This window comes from Euleptes europaea, chromosome 8, assembly GCF_029931775.1.
Source record: "Euleptes europaea isolate rEulEur1 chromosome 8, rEulEur1.hap1, whole genome shotgun sequence".
NCBI classification, from domain to species: Eukaryota; Metazoa; Chordata; class Lepidosauria; order Squamata; family Sphaerodactylidae; genus Euleptes; species Euleptes europaea.
Window position 1 is genome coordinate 54,164,126 of NC_079319.1, and position 17,498 is coordinate 54,181,623.

At 42.3% G+C, this 17,498-nt stretch overlaps 1 protein-coding gene across 1 annotated transcript in view; it reads left to right on the forward strand.

The window, feature by feature from the left end:
- Nucleotides 1-17,498, forward strand: part of SMCHD1 (structural maintenance of chromosomes flexible hinge domain containing 1) — a 79,225-nt gene that overhangs the window by 35,820 nt on the left and 25,907 nt on the right. Inside the window, exons 24-32 of the mRNA XM_056854934.1 lie at nt 1,704-1,838; nt 5,195-5,422; nt 6,718-6,866; nt 7,319-7,407; nt 8,341-8,459; nt 10,301-10,468; nt 10,777-10,902; nt 14,325-14,404; nt 16,445-16,602. Coding sequence (XP_056710912.1) covers nt 1,704-1,838; nt 5,195-5,422; nt 6,718-6,866; nt 7,319-7,407; nt 8,341-8,459; nt 10,301-10,468; nt 10,777-10,902; nt 14,325-14,404; nt 16,445-16,602 — 1,252 coding nt within the window. The remainder of the gene's footprint in view (nt 1-1,703; nt 1,839-5,194; nt 5,423-6,717; nt 6,867-7,318; nt 7,408-8,340; nt 8,460-10,300; nt 10,469-10,776; nt 10,903-14,324; nt 14,405-16,444; nt 16,603-17,498) is intronic.

The window sequence follows — 17,498 nt, forward strand, 5'->3', positions numbered from 1 at the left end:
TTCAATTAATTATATCTAAAAAGCACAGCTATTGTTCTCTCCATCAGGACGGTATCATAGTAAAGGTTACTCCTTCCAGTGGAAGGAATGCCCCCTTGTGCGCACACACCGAATGCCTAATGCAAGTGGAAGGTCACCAAGAAATAATAGAATGTGTATACTGTAATTAAACGTTTTCTAACTATAAATAATGATTAGCTGTTAGATTACGCTTATTAAAATATTTGGCAGCTCACCAGACCTCCAGGTGGTGGCTGGAGATCTCTTGTTATAACAACTGATCTCTGGTGAAAGAGATCAGTTCACCTGGAGAGAATGGCCAGTTTGGAAGGTGGGCTTTATGGCATTATACTCCACCACCCCCAAATCTCCAGGTATTTCCCAACCCAGAGCTGGCAACACCATCAGACTTCCAAGTCCCATTTTAGAAGCAGTACGTGAACACATGAAACTGCTTCCTGCTGAGTCAGATCATTGACTTATCCATCAGTATTATCTACTCTGACTGGTAGTGGCTGTGCAGGATCTCAGGTCAAGGTGTTTCACATCATCTGCTACTTTTAACTAAAGATGCTGGGGATTGAACTTGAGGACTTCTGCATGCAAAGCAAATGCTCTTCCACTGAACCATGGCCACTCCATTACAATGTTGGAATATGCAAGACTATCATATTAGCTGTGACAGGCAGACTTCGATGGAAGAGATCTAACTGTCAACCATAGGCTGATGCAATGGCCTGGAAAGCCCCTAGGAGGCCTGATTATACTGGCCAGATCCAGTTGAGGCCAGAGGCTGAGGTGTGGTGTTGCACCTGGAAAGTGACTAAGCATGTACTGCTAATTGATGCCTGGAGGTGGCATTGTATATAAGTGTAAGACTCTGTGAGTCTGTGTCGGGAGTTAAGGTGGAGAGAGTGTGTATATTTCACTGTAAATAAACAACTGCATTTCTATAGCTCTAGTGGTTCTTGTGGTCATTCCTGGACGTTGGCACAATCCGCCAGCTCTCGCGTCATACAATCCCAGTAGGGGTTATCCAGGTGGATGAGGATATTCTTCCTCCACTGAGAAGGAACCCTCATGGTATTGGATCATGGTATTAGTTCCATTCTTTTATGTGTTCTACGGTAGAAGCATAAACTTATAGACTAAGCATTTGAGCATGGCCGTTTATTTTTCTGTTTTTATTTATAGTACCTTTCCTATTTGTTTGTATTATATATGTATCGTTACATTGTGTGTTGCTTTGTTATAAAATTCATCTTTAACTAATTATGAACTGCTACATTCAGGAACTATGCCTTCCAAATTTATATAATTAAAAGTGGCAGTGTTAACATATTTATTTTTAAACAGGAGTTTAGCGAAAATTGATTTTTCTTATTGATAGGCTATTTGCTTTTTCATTTTCTATGATTGGCACAGTACTCCAAAGCAACATATTTTATGCACACCTCAAAAATGTCTATTCTGTGCAGATGTGAGTGGAACTGGTGTTTTTGTTCAGAGGTGTAAATAACAGTCCATTTATACGAAAGATGCCACTGTCTTCGCTATAGACTGAAGTCTAGTGTCTTTTTTATAATGCTTTTTATTTTGTCTTGGACTCTTTGTAGCCCGTATTCTTGATGCATAAACTGTGACTCGATATTGCTACCACCTTAATCCAGCGTATTATTAACTGTATCACATGATTACATTAGTTTTCAGGTGCTCCAGGCCTTCCTGTATATATTGTGGATTGCAGCAGTGCTGGGGTGAATATCTTAACTGGACCAGTCCTGCATGTACAAAATATAAAGAAAGATCAGACACTTAAAGCAAAAATTGAAATTCCTGTAAGTAAGACCATTTCCCCCCCAAAAGGTGTTTTAAAAATTACCATGGAACAAGTTCCCTTCTGTAATCTGCAGCAACAGAATTCTATAGATTTGATGCCAATCCTACCAGTTCCATTCCACATACATACGGAACTGAACCATGCAGGATCTTTGCTGTTTTACAAGTACCATCTGGCACTGGAATTCATTTCAGTTCTCCAACCAAAAAAAGACCACTTGAGTAAATTCTTTATTCTGATGTTTGAATGCTGGATGTAGAAGAATTTCTGATGGCAATTTACATTGCGAATTGTAACAACACAGTACAGAAACTAGTAGCTGTTAAAAATTGGTGAACTTGGATATTCATTTTTTGAAAATGTGCATAACAGGGTTGCAGAGAAATGGCTGAGAAAACATGAATAATATACGTTAAAGATTTAGTATCACAAGGACAGTTCATTGGCTTTCGAGCTTCTCTTCAGTAGAATAACTGCATAGCTTCTTACTCTTCCTTGTGTCTGAGTATTTTTAATACTGGCATATTTATTGTGTCTACGATATTGGATAACAGATTATTAAGGGCTACAGATTTGTACCCATTAATAAATACACTTTTTCTTGATTGTTTTTTAAATGTTCAGAATATTATATTTTATTCATGATGATATGATGCTTGTATCTGTGTAAGAATTTGCTGTTTTGCTTTGTAGCTGCTGGGTTTGCACTGTGTGAATGCTCAGGGGTTAAGCTCAAACTGCCTTCACAGGTAGTCTGGTTAAAAGAAAGGGAGTTCTCCCTCCTTCCCCAAACCCCAATTCCTTCTAAATTCCAAGGGGAAGAAGTTGGTAGAGTAGCCATTCGTATGGTAATTGATGCAGCTGCAAAAGACAAAGGGCAGCCCAGTATGGCCTGAGAGCAAAGTATGTAGTGAAGACCTTCAGCCTCAAAGTGACCAAGTGGTTTTAAGTTTCTTTCCCCCCCTCTACTTTGGTGAATGTTTAGGGGGAGTGGTTTGTTGGGAGCCTGTGAGGAGAAGTGCACCCTTTGAGAGAGGGGCAGCCCTTCTTGGAAGGGTCATCTCAGAGAAGCAGCCATTCAAGGGAGACATGTTTTGCCACAGGGTGGAAAAGGTAACTTGGGATGGCTTTTGTCTCAACAAGGAAGCTTAGAACCATCAAGATATATCTGTCTCATTAACATCACAGAGATAAAATTTTAGACCTAGGGAAGGGAATGCATTTAGACATATTTGATTTTTGCTTTGCTCATATGTTACAGGCTTGTGCTGTTCAACTGTACTTTTTGTTTACTTCTGTATCTATGATTTGTTTATATGTTTAAGGATAATTTTTTCTTTTTCTGAAATGGGAGTTCTTGGGTCCTTACAACTGTGAAACGGCCTCGTGTTTGAATCGTGTTTACTAAAGTATAGTAGAGAAGCATATATGAGCCATTCATATAGTAATGAATGCAGCTCCCAAAGACAAAGGGGAGCCAGGCAGTGGAGACCTTCAGCCTTAAAGTGACCAAATAGCTTTAAGTTTCTTTATTCCCCTCTACCTTGGTGAATTTACCGAACTTATCCAAGCTGGCTAAGGATACTGAGGAGGGGATTCAAATCTTTTCAAGTGAGCTAATCACAGGCTGTCAGGCTGTAGCTGTATTTGTGGGCTGTGGTGGCAGTGGAGAGCAAAGAGAAAGGGATGGAATAAAAGCTGGAGAGAGGTCAACTCCTTATTAAGATCTAGCAGCTTAGGACTGCTGCCAGCATTGTGAATCCAGCACTGTAAATCCCTCATGTAAAAACAAGGGTCTAAAAAGGTTGTTTTGTGCGTGTTAAGTGCCATCAAGTTGCTTCCCACTTATGACGACCCTATGGCTCAATGTCCTCCAAAACATCCCATCGTTAACAACGTTGCTCAGGTCTTGCAAACTGAGTATCGTGGCTTCTTTTATAGAGTCAATCCATCTCTTTTATAGAGTCAATCCATGTTGGGGCTTCCTCTTTTCCTGCTGCCTTCAACTTTTCCTAGCATGATTGTCTTTTCCAGTGACTCTTGTCTTCTTATAATGTGACCAAAGTACGATAGCCTCAGTTTAGTCATTTTACCTTCTAAGGGCAGTTCAGGGTTGATTTGATCTAGAACCCACTTATTTGTCTTTTTGGCGGTTCATGGTATCTGTAAAACTCTCATCCAACACCACATTTCAAAGGAATCTACTTTCTTCATGTCAGCTTTCTTCAGTGTCCAACTTTCACACCCATGCATAGTAATAGGGAATACTATGGCTTGAATTAATTTGATTTTGTTTGCCAGTGACATATCCTTACAGTTGAGAATCTTTTCTAGCTCCTTCATGGCTGCCCTTCCCAGTCACAATCTCCTTCTGATTTCTTGGCTGCAGTCTCCCTATTGGTTGATGATGGAGCCAAGGATTAGAAAGTGTTGAACAATTTCCATTTCCTCATTGTCTGCCTTAAACTTGAGTAATTTCCCAGTAGTCATTACTTTTGTTTTCTTGATGTTCAGCTGCAGTTCTGCTTTAGCATTTTCTGCTTTAACTTTCAACTGTAGTCGTTTCAAGTGTTCGCTATTTTCTTCCAGTAATGTAATATCATCAATATATCTCAAATTCTTACTGCTCCTCTCTCCCCCCCAAATTTTCACTCAAACCTTCCTCTAAATCTAATCCAGTTTTCCTTATATGTTCTGCATATAGATTGAAGAGATAGGGAGATAAATAACATGTTATTAACCACCAAAGGAATCATAGTACTTTATCATTTACGAAATGTTAAGGTGGCAAACATTATACAGTTGTCCTGTATAAACTGGTGACATTCATATCTTGATTTCATTAATTTTTTTAGTTGATGCAAAAGCCCTCTACACACACATACACACAGCACAGATTTGCCAATATATTGCCAAAATTTCTGTAGTTTTTGGTGAGATTTGATTTGAAATTCAGTAATCACAGTGTCAAACAGGAACCTGAGTAGTCCCAATGATACAAGAGGTCCAACTAGGCTGCGTAGAGATATGGTAGAGGTCTCTGCGTACTTCACAGGTATGCAGAAAAATATGGCTTTATAAAATTAGCCAGGTTAAAAAAAACAGCCTAATGATGACTGAGCATAGAATGTTAAGACTACTTGACAGGAAAAAAGGTGGGGATAATCAGTTTATTATCCTGCAGAGTTTATAGAATCCCGGAAAAGGAGATTTTAGAGACGGGGTAATTTGCCAGCTTCTCTCCCTGCCTCTCACAGCTCCTTGCAGGCCCCAGTTTGTGTAAGTATATTTCTCAATTACCAGCCATCCTGTTATTTCTGTTTGTTTATTAACTTTACCCTTGTTTTTCATTAGAGTTGCAAAGATGTGCCGCCAGTGGAAAAGACCATTAAATTGCTTCCCAGCAGTCGTGTTGCAAGACTACAGATTTTTAGTATGGAGGGAGAAACAGCCAATCAGATCAAGCATCAGGATGAAATTAGCTGGGTTGCAGGTGATGTGATGCACAATCTTATCTTCCAAATGTACGATGAGATCAAAAGAGAGATCACAATAACACCAGCTCTGGCTGAAAAAATTAAGGTGGGTGTTTTTCAGGAATTTTAGATTGAGCGTAATATGAGGCTTATGTAAGGATTAAGTAAGAATTAAATAAATGATGTCTGCAAAGCACTTAGAATACTGAAAATATTGTGTTTCCCACCCTGGCCAACCAGATACCCTGTAAGTCCACAGAAAAGGCACGGAGGCCAAAGCCTCCCTCTGCTGCTGCCTCTGAGCAACTGTATTCATAGATATGCTGATCCTGAACATGGAGGTCAATTCAACAACCATTGCTGATAGTCATGGATGGATTTACCTTCCATGAATTTATCTAATTACATTGTAAAGCAGTTTTAGCTAATGTCTATCTACATCCTGTGACAGTGAATTTTGCTAACAGCCTGTCAATTTTCAAAGTAAAAAATTGTTTTTTGGGTAAAGCATTTAATAAGCATTCTGTGGTTGCCTAGCAACCCCCCACAGTGGCCACTGGGATCTCAAGGGTAGGGTTGCCAGGTCCCTCTTTGCCACCGGCGGGAAGTTTTTGGGGTGGAGCCTGAGGAGGGCAGGGTTTGGGGAGAGGAGGGACTTCAATGCCATGGAGTCCAATTGCCAAAGCAGCTATTTTCTCCAGGTGAACTGATCTCTATCGGCTGGAGATCAGTTGTAATAGCAGGAGATCTCCAGCTAGTACCTGGAGGTTGGCAACTCCACTCAAGGGGCATTCATTTTTTAAAAACTACAGGCACTGATTCTATTTGGGGGTGGGTAAACCCCCAATGTGTAGGGGGGGTTATTATTAAAGATTTCAATTTTTTTGGTAAACCTGAAGGTTTTCTCAGGTTTGTAGAACAAATCTGTCTTGTCTGTTCCTGACCCTAATCTGGGGGTTTAAGGATACAGATTTTAGGAATTATAGTTAACAAGTGGGGACTGTGAGAAACTTGCTGGAAAATTCCCTCCACTGCTGACAGACGGGAAGGAGGAGGACAGCTTGGAGAGGCTGGCGCTGACTTCTAGCAGTGTTTGTCTGGCAAGGAGGTCAGGCAGCCACTCAACTACTCCAAGATCAACTGCCCTAAGATAAATTTGGTGCATGGGAAGGAAGAGGACTGCCAGGACATGGGGGCCTAACCATGGACACCAGGATCAGAGTAGATGGGTAGGTTCATATATATGACTATATGTGTTTTAAATGTGGGGGGAAATGTAGCTACTGCATTTTTAATTTATTTTATTAGATGATAAAAAGCAGTATATGTTCAGTAACAACAGAAAAGGGGTTACTTTCAGTTACACCTGACATTCTTGACTGAATTTATTTTTGTTTTTAGGTAAATTGGACTCCCAAGATTAGTAGAGAACAACTGGTTAAGGGATTGTTGCCTGATGTAAAAGTACCAACTTCTGTAAATGATATGCGCTATTGTCAGGTTACATTTCTTGATGAACATGTGTCTCTGGAAAGTGCATTTATAGTCAGGTTTGTACATTTTGAAGTTCTAGAAGATATTCAGTGATTGGTTATGGTGATGATAATGCATTTGCATTGTCGTTGGAAACTGAGGGGGAAAAGCATGTAAATATTACAAAGTATATATTAAAATTTTCACAGCTTTAAAGTAAGTATACTGCAAGAACATATTGGGTTGGATCTTGTGTCAGTAGAAAGCAGTTCCCCTCATGAGAGGGGAACCGTGGTCTCTATGGATTTCCTCCTCAAGCTTCAGCTGCCTGTGCTGCATCCCACATTGACCCTGAGGGGAGGCGGGAAATATGTTCTGCAAGTGGAAATCTGCTCAAGGATCATTGAACCCAGCCTGTTGTAGAGATACACACTGCACAACATAGCATAAAAACTTGAATCGGTCAGGATTCACGTACTCTAAATAGCTTTATGATATATGGAATAATTGGTGATTATTTATGTCTTAGGCCACTCCCTGATGATCCAAAGCATATTAAATGCAAACTAAAAGGATCAAACGTATTGCAAATGGGTGAAAAGCTGCAAGCTGAAATTGGCAAGTACCTATACTTTCCAACGTTTTTATTCTACTGCCCCATTCCTACAGATGTGCATAGCTGTGATGGCACGCTGAGTGCCATTTAGCAGGGCTACAGCAGCAGCCTCTGCTCAGGAGGTTGTGACAGATTGCAATCCATTGAATTACTCATCAGTGTCTGGTACATACGACCTTGACAACCACAAATAGTTATGTGATGGCAAATGTGTGTTACGGTACTGTGTAGGTGAATCATCCCGAATCATACATCAATAAAGTTTTTCTTGTTATTGAAGTCTGATTTAGCTTTTTAAAAATTACTTAATGTTTTGTTTCAATTTTATTTGCATTGCTGTTCATAGAAGATGTGCAAACCAGCTCTTGGCACATTCACTCAAAATAAGTCCTCTTCCTTGGGAACAAGTTCTTTCTTGAGAAAGCTTGAGAGCCAGTGTGGTGTAGTGGTTCAGAGTGGCAGACTCTAATCTGGAGAACCGGGTTTGATTCCCCGCTCCTCCACATGAAGCCTGCTGGGTGACCTTGGGCTAGTCACAGTTCTCTCAGAACTCTCTCAGCCTCACCTACCTCACCAAGTACCTCTTGGGAGAGAGGAAGGCGATTGTAAGCTGCTTTGAGACTCCTTATGGTAGAGAAAAGTGGGGTATAAAAACCAACTCTTCTGTTGCTTTGCTGTTTCATTACATGGTTAATCTATTTTGCAGTGTGTATATTAAGGGAGCCAGAATGGTGTAGTGTGTAGAGTGTAAGACTAGGATCTGGGAGGCCAGGTTCAAATCTCAGACTAACTTACCTCACAGAGTTGCTGTGAGGACAAACATTAGAAAGGGAGAAACTGGCCTGAGCTCCTCGGAGGAAGGGCAGGATAAAAACGGACTAAATAAATGTAATTCATTTCACAATATTCTCGATTTTTAACTCCTTTTTTTAAAGAGGTAATGATCACAGATCAGCATGGAAACCAAATTCAAAACGTGGCATCATCATCTTTGAATTCTTTGGGAATTTCTGGGAATGGTCTGGATAAAACAGATCTGAAAATTACCTGGCAGGTAATTCCTGAAAACTCACATGTATAAAGTGTATATCCAGCATTCTCTTGGGAGGAGAAGGGAGCAAGTTCTGTCATATCTTCACCTCCACCCATGAACTCAACAGCATTCATACACAGTCAGAGGAAATCACACTGGAATGGGGGCTAATGAGGTCTCTGATGGTCTGCTTCCACATGGTGCTCTCTGTGCGTTTCTTTTGTTGTCATTGGATCTGCAGTTGAGATCTTTTCTTGGAACATTTTGCCTTTATGGAAGGTTTCAGGAACTGGTTGAAATATTCATCCTGCACTGTCAGTTCAGCTAGTGTTGTATAGATAGCATTTCTTCTTTTATGGTTAAACCTTTACATCCTTGGGTGCTGCGTGGCATGGGAGATGTCATATTTGTACAGCCACAGAGTTGAAAGGCACTTCATCCTTCCCCTTACTTGTTGCTTTCCAGTGGTCCAGACAAAGGGGTGTTTCCCCCACCCCATTCACTAAGAGGCAGTCCCTGTTTTAAAAATAAGGATTGTCCTGGGGTGGACATTTCCTTTCCCCCTGTAAGATCAGACGTTCTCTGCCTCTGCAGTGAACAATCCTGGCGTGTCCCCTGATTCAGTTTGCAGGGTTTTTGGCTTATCTGCAGGTCATGGTTTAGCCAAGAAGGAAGAAGATACTGGTGTTGCCGGTGAGCAGCATGTGGTTTTGCTCGGGACACAGAGATGACTTTGTAGCTGTTCCTCATCTCCCTTCCACATTTTCTCCTGGTTTGTAGAATAATCCAGGGTTGAGTCCTGTAGGTTTGTAGATGGGCTTCAGCCGTTGCCATCCTGTTTCTACTTAATTGTCTGAGAGTGCTACAGGATCCACAGTTTGTCTATCCTTAAAGGTTTAGCTGGGTGTTACTTTTTTCCGGGCTGTTTTCCTGACAGGGTGGAGTATATTTTGTTCAGTCCAATGAGGTAGTTACCACAGGCCGTACAAGGAAAAGAGGAGGAGCTTCTTGGTCCAGCCCCAGCCAGTTCTTGTTCAAAGGAGGACTGCCTTCTAGTGGACAGAGAGGAGGGCACACACCCCCCCCCCCATGGCTTGGAGCATTGCTAGGCAAACAAGTAGAATAATTCAACAGGTGAACAAATTCATTGTTTTCACTGCATGAAGATATTTGCCTCCCCTGCATCCAGACTCCTTTAGGAGCTTGAGGGGGGTTCTTCCCTAGCTCATATATAAAATCCTAGCCTGAGATGGACTCAGAGTTGTAATGTGAGGGTCATGAGCCTCAAGAGCACAGTCAGGATGCAACAATGTGCCAAAGAGACGTGTTGCACAGAACATAAGAGTGAGCCTCAACTCTTCCCTTGCTGCACTACTATGGGGGGCTGCTGTGCCACCCATCTCCATGTGGGTGTTTTCACAAGCCTGAGTCGGATTAGGATCTAGGAGACCTGGGTTTGAATCACAATGCACAACGATTAAGTTCATTGAGCGACTTTATGCCAGTTGCGCAAGCCTTCTCCCAGAGGTGTTGTGAGGATAAAGTGATTGTGGGGAGGATTATGTTTGTTACTGAGCTCCTTGGGTAAATGGAGGAATAAAAATGTAAAAGGTCAACAGAGAGCTAAATGTTATGTCTGCTAATCTTGTTCCACACAGAACAAATGTATAAAATAATTAAACCGTATGTTTAATGAAAAGTTGTTGATGTTGCTGCTGTTGTCATGGACCAGTAAAATAAAACATACATTAACAGAGTGGTAACGAACCATATGTAAATTTTACCCTCGCCCTCACCATCAAATAACTGCCTCAATGCAACTTTAATAAGATCAAAATTCTGTTTGTTCTTTTTCTTCACAGGAAGATACACAAACATTCTGTGTTACAGGCATCAGATTTAAACCAGGCCATCCTGGAATCAAAGAATTGTGTTTTGCTTGGCATGAAATTTCTCACTTCTTGAGATTAAATGTGATTGCAGGACCTCCAGCAAAAATGATCCTTATGGATTGGACAGACTTAGAGGAAGTAAGTCAGCTTCATCTGGATGGAGAGTTCTGTGTCAAAGTGATGTGAATTTTTTGGGAAAGTATGAATTATGATATTTTATTGATAACTATATTAAATAATACAAACATTTTATTAACATTCTCTCAGGCATGAAAGGAATATAAAAAAGAGATACAATATGCACAAAAGTAAGTTTGGATTAGAGAACACAAAATTAGTTATCATAACTAGTTCTTCAGTCAACATATGATGAAATAGCTAGTGAGTATTGTGCATTTACAGCTGTCATATATATAGTCTTTAATAGTGATTTTTGACCGTTCCAGTCTGTGTCGGTGATTAATGGCAAAGAGTTGCCAAAACCTCTTACAATCCAGCTTTGTGATGAGTGGGATAACCCATCTCCTGAACCAGATGTCAAAATCAGCCTTTTAAAGTCAAGCATCATAAAGGTAAATTTCTATGAGTTTTTGCTCAGCACTACATTTCACTTTTAAAAAAATCTTCTGAATACTCTATATCTAGACTACACTATCATGCAAGGTCTCTAAAATGTAGAGCATATTTTTAAAGTTTTTATTGTAGTAAAATTAACAGGAGATGAAATAAATGAATCAGTGTTCAGGATTAAAATCCAGCTATTGTGTTTTGTGTGTCTCTTACTGGGATTGTTCTACACCAGAGGTTTATGAGGGACTATACAGTAGCCAGCAGGTTCTTCAGCCCAAATAATAAAAGAGCAGTTGGGAGCCTCACCAATTGTTTGAGGTTCTTTAAGAAGATTAACAAACTTATGGATAAGTGTGATCCCCTATACTTGCACTTCTAATAGGCTTTTGGCAAGGCCCCTCACCTAAGACTCCTGAGCAAGGTTCACTAGGACCTTAAAGACTAACAAATTTTTTGGCAGGGTATGAGCTTTCCTGAGTCACAGCTCACTTCTTCAGATACAGCTAGAATGTAAGTCCATCTGTCCTTAAGTAGAGTGAATTCAGACACCCAATGGCAATAGCATGTAAATGTCAATAGCAGGTAAATGACAGTGGTGAACATGATTAGGTTTGATATGCAGAGGGGCAGTAGGCATAGAGAAATCAGCATTGGTAATGAGACAGGAATCTTAGGTCTCTATTCAATCCAGGAGAATGCACTGTCTTGAGCTTCATTATTAGTTGTCATTCCTCAGTCTCTCTTTCTAATCTCCCTTTGAAATCTTTTTGTAAGAGAGCTACTCTTAAGTCAGCAACTGAATGTCCTGGAAGGTTAAAATGTCCCCCCCACACACACACACTGGCTTTTGAATGTTATGGTTTCAGATGTCAGACTTATGTCCATTTACCGTATATACCCGTGTATAAGCCGACCCGCGTATAAGCCGAGGTGCCTAATTTCTCCCCAAAAATGGGGGGAAATTAGGCACCCGCGTATAAGCCGAGGGTCAGCTTATAACCCCTCCCCCCGCAGGCTTACCTTTTCCAGGTGCGCAGGCAGGCGGCGCCCCCCCCCCCCCGCGCGGCCCAGGAGGCCCCGCAGGCCGCTCCTAGGCCGCTCCAGGCCCGGCAAAGGCTGCGGCGGCGGGCGCTCCTGGCCAGGGGGAGCCGGGTGCGCCCGGCGGCAGCAGAGGCACGGCCTTCCCTCGGCCACAGGAGGCCCCTCCAGGGCGCTCCTGCCCGGGGGGAGCTGGGTGCGCCCGGCAGAGGCAGAGGCGCGGCTTTTCCTCGGCCACAGGAGGCCCCTCCAGGGCGCTCCTGGCCAGGGGGAGCCAGGTGCGCCTGGCGGCGGCGGAGGCACAGCCTTCCCTCGGCCACAGGAGGCCCCTCCAGGGTGCTCCTGGCTGGGGGGAGCCGGGTGCGCCCGGCAGCGGCGGAGGCGCAGCCTTCCCTCGGCCACAGGAGGCCCCTCCAGGATGCTCCTGGCCGGGGGAGCCGGGTGCGCCCGGCGGCGGCGGAGGCGCGGCCTTCCTGTGGCCACAGGAGGCCCCTCCAGGGCGCTCCTGGCCAAGAGGAGCCAGGTGCGCCCGGCGGAGATGGCGGCGGCGGTGGTAAGTTCCCCCTCCCTCCCCCCTCCCCCCCTCCCTCCCTCCTCTACCGTATTGACCCGCGTATAAGCCGAGGCCGGCTTTTTCAGCCCTTTTTTTTGGCTGAAAAACTCGTCTTATACGCTAGTATATACGGTAATCTTTGTCACAGGGGCTGGCCTGTTGGTCCGGTGTAGGGGGTGGAAAAGCATTGCTGGCATGTGATGGCATAAAAAACATTAGAAGATGAGCAGGAGTATGAACCTGTGATATGGCTGACATTGCTGGGCCCAGTGAGGGTGTTGCTAAGCTATATGAGGCAAAGTTGGCACCTTGGTTTGTTGCAGGCCTTGGTACCAGAGTCCATGCTACTGTTAAGTAGTTTATCATTGTGGGTAAGAAGTTGTTTTAGGTTAGCAAAATGGGTCAGCCCCCTAGGGCTTTTGCAAGGGAAGTGTCACAATCCAACATTGGTTGTAGGTTATACATTGGACTGGCTTGAGGTGTGAGCTATATGTGACCACCAGAGGTGTTCTATGCCATTTTCTTTGGGCTTGTCTTGTAGCAAGCTGTGCCTGGGTATCAGTCTGGCCTTTCCAGTCATCTTTCTTACCATATCAGCAGAATATTGTAGTTTCAAAAATGCTTGCCGTAGGTCCTTCAAGGGAGTATCTCTGTCTGAGGGGTTGGAGCAGATGCATCAATAGTGTAGAGCCTGGCTATAGACATTGGCCTGTTTGATATGGTTGGGGTGGTAGCTGGAGGCATGTAGATATGTTTGCCGATCTGTCGGTTTCCAGTATAATGTGGTGCTTGTGTGTCCCTCATGTATCTGTACTGTGGTGTCTAGGAAGTTTATTTCTTGTTCAGAGTAATTCATAGTTAGATTGATGGTGGGGTGGAAGTTGTTGAAAGCCTGGTGAAATCTTTTGAGAGTTTCTTTGCCATGAGTTCAGACAAAGAAAATGTAATCAATGACAAAGTGTTTACGACCCAGCAGTGCAAAATGGGCAGTATTCATGGCCAGCAATGGGAGCCCGCTCTTCCTCTGCCTTCTCTTGCTTGGCTACTGCAGTCTAAAGTCCGGTGTGCCAGTTAACTGAGTTTGTCAGTAAACCAGGTGCCAGATATCATCATTTTACTTGTGTAACACAAGGGCACCCAATAAAGATTATTAACAGAATTATGAGTTTTGAATATCAGTTGAAAAGGTATTAGACAGATTCATGAAAGACAGCATGGTGTAGTGGTTAGACTGTTGGACTAGGAACTGGGAGACTCAGATTTGAAATCCCACTCTGCCATGAAAGCTTAATGGATGACTGGGTCAGTCACATATTCTCAGTCTAATCTACCATACCGGGCTGTTGTGAGGACAACAAATTATGGTGGGAAGAACGTTAAAAGCCGCTTTGAGTCCCTATTGGAAATAAAGTAACTAATATGTCCCATCAGTGGCTACTAGCCATGATGAGTAAAGAACCTCCATATTTAGAGGCAACTAATCTCTGAATAACAGTGGTAGGAGGCAACATCAGGGGAACACCTTGGTCTCTGTGCCCTGTTTGTTGGTTTTCCAGTTTAATTGGCCACTAGATGAACCACGGTGATCCAACAGGGCTACTCTTATGTTAGCGAGGTACCCCTCTGGTTTCAGTGGAAACTGCTGAAAGCAACTGGGTTCATTACCCATAAATTTCCTGAAGTTTCTTTCCTAGAATAAGTGCCATGATAGAGTGGAATTTGTACCCCAGTCAGTTATATCTGTATGCTGTTGAAATGCATGCTAAGTTTTGATGACGTAGGTAAAACATAAGTGTTTCTCTGTTATTAAGTGGGGGGGCAATGTTTTGACAGATCACTCCTTCAAATCGGCTGTATAAAACAGATGAAAATGGCAGAGCACATTTGGGAGTTCTTAGCATTCATGCTCCTAGGTAAGTGATTAAAAACATTTAATGTGGTGACTGAGCAAATACATAACTGATTGGGACCAGTTGGTATAATTACATACAGATCTTGTCACTAAAAAGACTTGCATTGATGTCTGTCTTCCTTGATTTGATTTGACACGTTGTTTGTTGTTATAGAGTTTTTAGATTAATTTTGTTACAGAGCTTTTAGATTAATTTTTGTAATGGCCTTTGGCCATGTTCAATAAATTTAACTCTTGAACCTTGATTTGAGTCTATGTAAGCACTGTGGCTCAAGTTGGCTTGCTCTAATGTATTCTCACAGGCTGCATCTGCTAGCACATACTGTCATACAGCACTGTGGGGTGGGGGGAACAGATAGTTACAAATGCCATAGCTACCCTCTCATCCTCCCCTAGCGATAGACAGCATCTTCTGTGCTGTCTTAACAAATATCTGCCGCAATCAGTATTAGTAATGTGACAGACAAACAGACCAGTGTCAAACCAGTAAAGCGCAAGCATTCAGTGATGAGGATAGATAACGGTATCTCTCAGCATCTTTGATTTCGTTAAAAAATCGATACACGTTAGTCTTGGTGGGGCAAAAATACGGGCAACCTTTTGCTTATAGGTCAAGACAAGGGGTGGGGTGGGGTGTTGGAGCATCTGGTCTTTATATAAAACTGGAGTGTGGGAGAAACTTAACTGAAATGCAGTGTGATACATCTGGGTTAAGCCGCTCGCAACCACAGGCTCCATTTAAAACCTGTTTTACATATGAGTGTGTGAATTCATCCAGAAGGATTCCTTTATTATGTATTATTTGTGTCCACTGCATCGTGTGTCCTGTGGGGGTGTTAATTGTCTTCTGACTGCTGTGGAATTTTTCATTTTATTAAAAATGGGGAGCCTCCTTATCTGCTTGAATTTTGGCAGTTGCTTGGGTAACAGATACAATCTCTTGAGAATTTTATCCCCATTGGTTGAAAAACAGATTAAAGCATGTTTCCGTTTCCATCTCTTATTTGAGTGGTTGCTACAGAAAGTTGTATTAACTTCTCCCAAAGTGGGTCTCTATAGTTTGCTTGTACTCAAGTTGACATTCTTAGTGTTGCCAAAATATTAATTTGGCCTTTAGATTATGGGGGAACTATGCATGGGAAGCCATTTTTTCTAGCCACTTTCTCATTTTGGACTGTTGACTCCCTTTCTCCCACATTTACTGTCTCTGACCCTTTGCTGTCTTACCAACACTAGATATCCAGCATTAAATATTAACCAGTGGTTTGGAATCTTCACAGGGAAGGAGTGTGTAACAGAGGGGAGATGATAGTTACACCTGATAGATCTAGCATAGGAAAATGTCTGGTCAGAGTAGGACGTATTTACATACGTACATACTAATCAAGCACTCAAAAATCTGCACTGGTTTTTTTTCTTATAACCCTGAAGACTATGCATAAGAACTTCCATTCTGTGCAGACATAGAAACAACTACTGTGTACACCCATGACAGAAATTGTAGCTTGAACATCCTTGTTATTTATCTGTTGCTCAACCCATGCCTCACTGGGATATTGCATATATCAGTGGTTTTCAAGCCATAGGTTTGAACACAAAAGTAGGTTCAGTCTCTCACGGATAAGGGTAGAGGAAGGAGAAACAGGGAGAGCTGGAGGAGGAGACTCTGGGAGTCTTGATGGCAAATTTAGATTTGCTTCAGCATAATCTAGAAAAGCACCATGAAATTCAGCCATTTACTTTTCCTCAATAATGCTAGACATTTCTAGATACTAAAAGTGAAAAGTAAAATATGAACTTATTCTTATGTGAGATCCTTGTGTTTTATTTTGTGGAGGGGAAAAGTAGTTAATGGCCTCAGAGAATAGGCCCCATTGATTTCAGTGGGACCAGTTTTTGGTTAAATGATCTTAGGATAGTACCATATGTCAAGCCTTCGGAGAATGTTTTTCTTCCCAATGTTAAAAGGTAACCTGCTATTTAGGGATGTTGAAATTTTTTGGAAGAAGTATTGGAGCTTAACTACTACCATTTGTTTCAGGGGAGAGCATACAATGCTGCTTAAAGCAACATACAACAAGACTACGTTGGAGTGTCCAGTAATCAAGTTAAATGTTCTGCCTGACCCAAATAAACCTGTATGCTTGAATGTCAAGTATGACAAGAAAGCTGCCTTTGCAGCTGGAAGCTCCTTTCCTGGTAACTAGTTATTTGTGGTTTGTTGATCCAGCCAGGATGAGGGATTTACCTTTGGGGGGGGGGTCTTCTTTCATTGTGCAACTGGAGTGCCATTCATCATGCCCTTCAACTCTTATTTATTTGTTTTTTGAGAAAATGGTGTTGATTGATGCCCAAGACAAGACACGTATTATTTCAATGTTTGGGAACTTTACAGAGTTACACTGTTAGAAGCCCTTTGACTTACTTGGGTGTTAACTCAGCCTAGAATCGCACTGTTGGATCTCCAGCGTTACAAATATTGTAAAGATTTCAAATAATCAGTCTATTGTGGCACATATTTCTCCATTCTTATGGAAGAAAATCAGGCCTTATCTCGAACTCCTCCCAGGTGGTAAGTGCAAATCAGTTAGAGTACTTCAGTTAGTGGCTTTCAAATTAGCCAGACATGTTGCAAGCTGTGCAGCATTCAATTTGACAACAGCAGTAGTATTAAGACGGCACTCCTGGTTCTCAGCCTTATGAAATAAATGCTAAGGTAAAGAATTTGCCTTTTGAAGGAAAAGAACAGTTTAGTTCTAAAATAGATGACACACTGGACAAGAGATGGGGGAAAAACAGGTTTACTATTAAAAACTCTTGATGTCCCTCCATCTCACGACAGGCCTCATTCGCCACTGTATAAGGGGCAGCTTCTTCAGCACTATCCACCACCTTTGGGCTACCAGCAGTATCACCCATCAGCACCAAAGTGGTTCTGGCCATCAACACAGCGGATAGCAGAACTAGAGAGGAAGCAGCCCCTTGCCCCCTCCTCATGTCTGGCAAAAGGCAGGGCAATTTGGTGTGGCAGGAGATGGGGAGCACTCTTAAGTGCTTTTCAGAGCTCTTCCACAGCAGGCTTGCACATGCACAAT